Source organism: Penaeus chinensis, chromosome 5 (assembly GCF_019202785.1).
Source record: "Penaeus chinensis breed Huanghai No. 1 chromosome 5, ASM1920278v2, whole genome shotgun sequence".
Lineage (NCBI taxonomy): Eukaryota > Metazoa > Arthropoda > Malacostraca > Decapoda > Penaeidae > Penaeus > Penaeus chinensis.
In genome coordinates, this window is record NC_061823.1 from 4,624,307 (window position 1) to 4,626,806 (window position 2,500).

The 2,500-nt window shown below is 42.6% G+C and overlaps 2 protein-coding genes across 4 annotated transcripts in view; both read right to left on the minus strand.

Annotated features, from left to right (window-relative positions):
• Nucleotides 1-89, minus strand: part of LOC125025429 (leucine-rich repeat extensin-like protein 1) — a 3,388-nt gene extending 3,299 nt beyond the window's left edge. Inside the window, exon 1 of the mRNA XM_047613439.1 lies at nt 83-89. Within this exon, the coding sequence (XP_047469395.1) occupies nt 83-89 (7 nt within the window). The remainder of the gene's footprint in view (nt 1-82) is intronic.
• The window catches only part of LOC125025795 (serine/arginine repetitive matrix protein 3-like), a 45,885-nt gene that overhangs the window by 15,235 nt on the left and 28,150 nt on the right, over nt 1-2,500 (minus strand). The gene's annotated exons all lie outside the window — the stretch shown is intronic.

The following is a 2,500-nucleotide window of genomic DNA, read 5'->3' on the forward strand; positions in this document are numbered from 1 at the left end:
CAAATGAGCGAAATTTATCGCAAGTGTTCGTTCGATATCTGTGTTTACTGGGTTACCATGACAAACGATCCAGCTCACGCACATGACATATTGTGAACTGAATACCCGCTTCTGTATTATTTTTTCTTTCTCCTTTACTCTCTTTTAAAATTGATTTTGCATGTCACTAATGTGTATTCGTATTCTGAAATATATTATCAATATCTTAATGAAGATATAAGCGTAAAAGAACTGTAATGCTTCTTGATATTCACTTATTTTGAAGGGCTATGCCCTATTTCGATGGTCTTACCCAAGAGGACGATGACAGGGGCAGAAGACTCACAAAAGCAATAATCGAAAATAACATATTATTTGACCTACAATATATATGTTGTTGCTGGTTTGCTCTATTTAGGTGGCCATGATATAGACGGTGTTTACAATCTCATCGCTTATGCGCGATATATTGGGTTCTGTTGCCGCTGTCGCAGGACAAGGCCAGGAGCGCAGTATGTGAGAGGAGACTTAATGCTACATCAAGGTCATCTAGTGCATTTTAATGTGATATTTGCCCTTAATCTGCATTTTGAATCATAAAACCTCACCCATATTTTTACTACTTGCTCTTTGCCTAAATAACTTTGTGACTGATATGGAACAGCGAAAAGGCATAAACAAATATAGGATTTTATGATATACCATACATACTAAAGCGTTGCGGGACACGCAGCCTGTAAGTGAAATGTGGCAAGAATCACCGTAGAATTTCCGGATTGTGCCGTCACAAGGAGTGGTGCAGTGCGTACTACTGCAGCTACACTCTGGGATAAAAGATGTATGTGACTTTATAATCCCGACGGCATTATGTGCACAAAATGGTTAAACATTTTAAGATACAACTCGAAAGTCCGACATAACAAGGCATAATACATAACTAAATATTATATGGAGTCCGGGAATTCACGAATAAAGGGGAAGAATGAAGATATTAGAGAGTAGTGAGAAGAAGCAAGCAAATTGAAATAATAACCTGCACTCGTACTCAGTTACCTTAGCCAGCTTGACTGTTTTCTATCATCAACTATGATTTCAAACTGGGTAATTTCCTACCCTCATCTAACACTTTTATCTAGTGATTCCAATTAAGTAACCCAACTTCGAAATCCTTGCGCCTCAGTAGTCTGTAATTTTCATTGTCGGTTTATCGCGGGCTCAACACGCATACATCTGCCATGGGTTGTCCTATATTCGGAAATGATCTAAAATGAGATTAACAAATTTTGCTCAGTCTCCACTAATGCAGCTTTATGGTTATACGAAACATGTAGTTTATTTTTCCTTTTACTATCAGAGCATATGTATAAAGCCAGGAACATAAACAGACAACACCCGTTATTGTTTATTTATCTATTTCATCTTATAGCTCTAAATACTATCATCATTTACTTATTTTCTTCTTCTCTTCAGGACAACTTTCCCTTAACAAAACAACTCCTGGCGAGAGATATAATGCACCTGCCACAACGCTCGACGCTTTTTAAAACCCCAAGACAAAGCCTTCGCGTCTCCTTCAGAAATGTAAGTCAGACGCGCGGGCCACTTGAAAAATCGCATGCACAAATCCTGCAGTCTCTTCCTCTTATGTATTATTCGCCCTGTCATAGCTCTGGATTGATTTGGAAATTGCATCGGGGGAAGAAAAATGCTACATTGATTTCCATAACGTTAAAAAGGCTTGATCACGATCTTTGCGTCCCTGATCTGATTCCAGTCACGGCAAATAATCTTCAGGATTCTTCTTTAACACAAAGAATCCTTGTTTCTGGTTCCTTTCACTGTCACTAAAACATTCTCAATACGTAAACGACACCCAATCTATCTCCGTAGTTTATTCATTCCCTATTCATCAAATATCTAATTGATATATAGTTTTTTTTCAGGTCACCTAACGCCGCCTCGGTCTCCCCCGCCTTCCCATATCATTAGCCGCTCTCCGCCCTCGCACACGACACCTCCCTCGGGGCCGTGTCACGAGAGCAGCTGGCGAGGAAACGGGAATGTGCGGCGATGGGGGGCGGGGAGCATGTGTGGGTCAGGCCGGTTCATAGCAGGCGCTCATTATTCATGAACAGAGTGCTCCCGGCAACAGCTATGAGTCAGAGTTGATGTGGAAGATATATTGGCACAGACCCAGACGCACACACACACACACACACACACACACACACACACACACACACACACACACACACACACACACACACACACACACACACACACACACAGTCTCAGTCTACAAAACCCCATTAAATCCCCGTATTTCCAGCACACGCAACTCACACAGCACGCCATTCACCTCGCACTTACACCTCACACCCCTGCACCGCCCCGGGCTTCCGTCCCGACGTGTCTGGCTTCGGTCCCGGCCGAGTGTCTCGCCACTGCATCTTTAACGCGTGACCGGACGCCCCGGGCTGCTGGGTGGAGACCTTTAATGAAGATCCTGTTTCCACTTCCC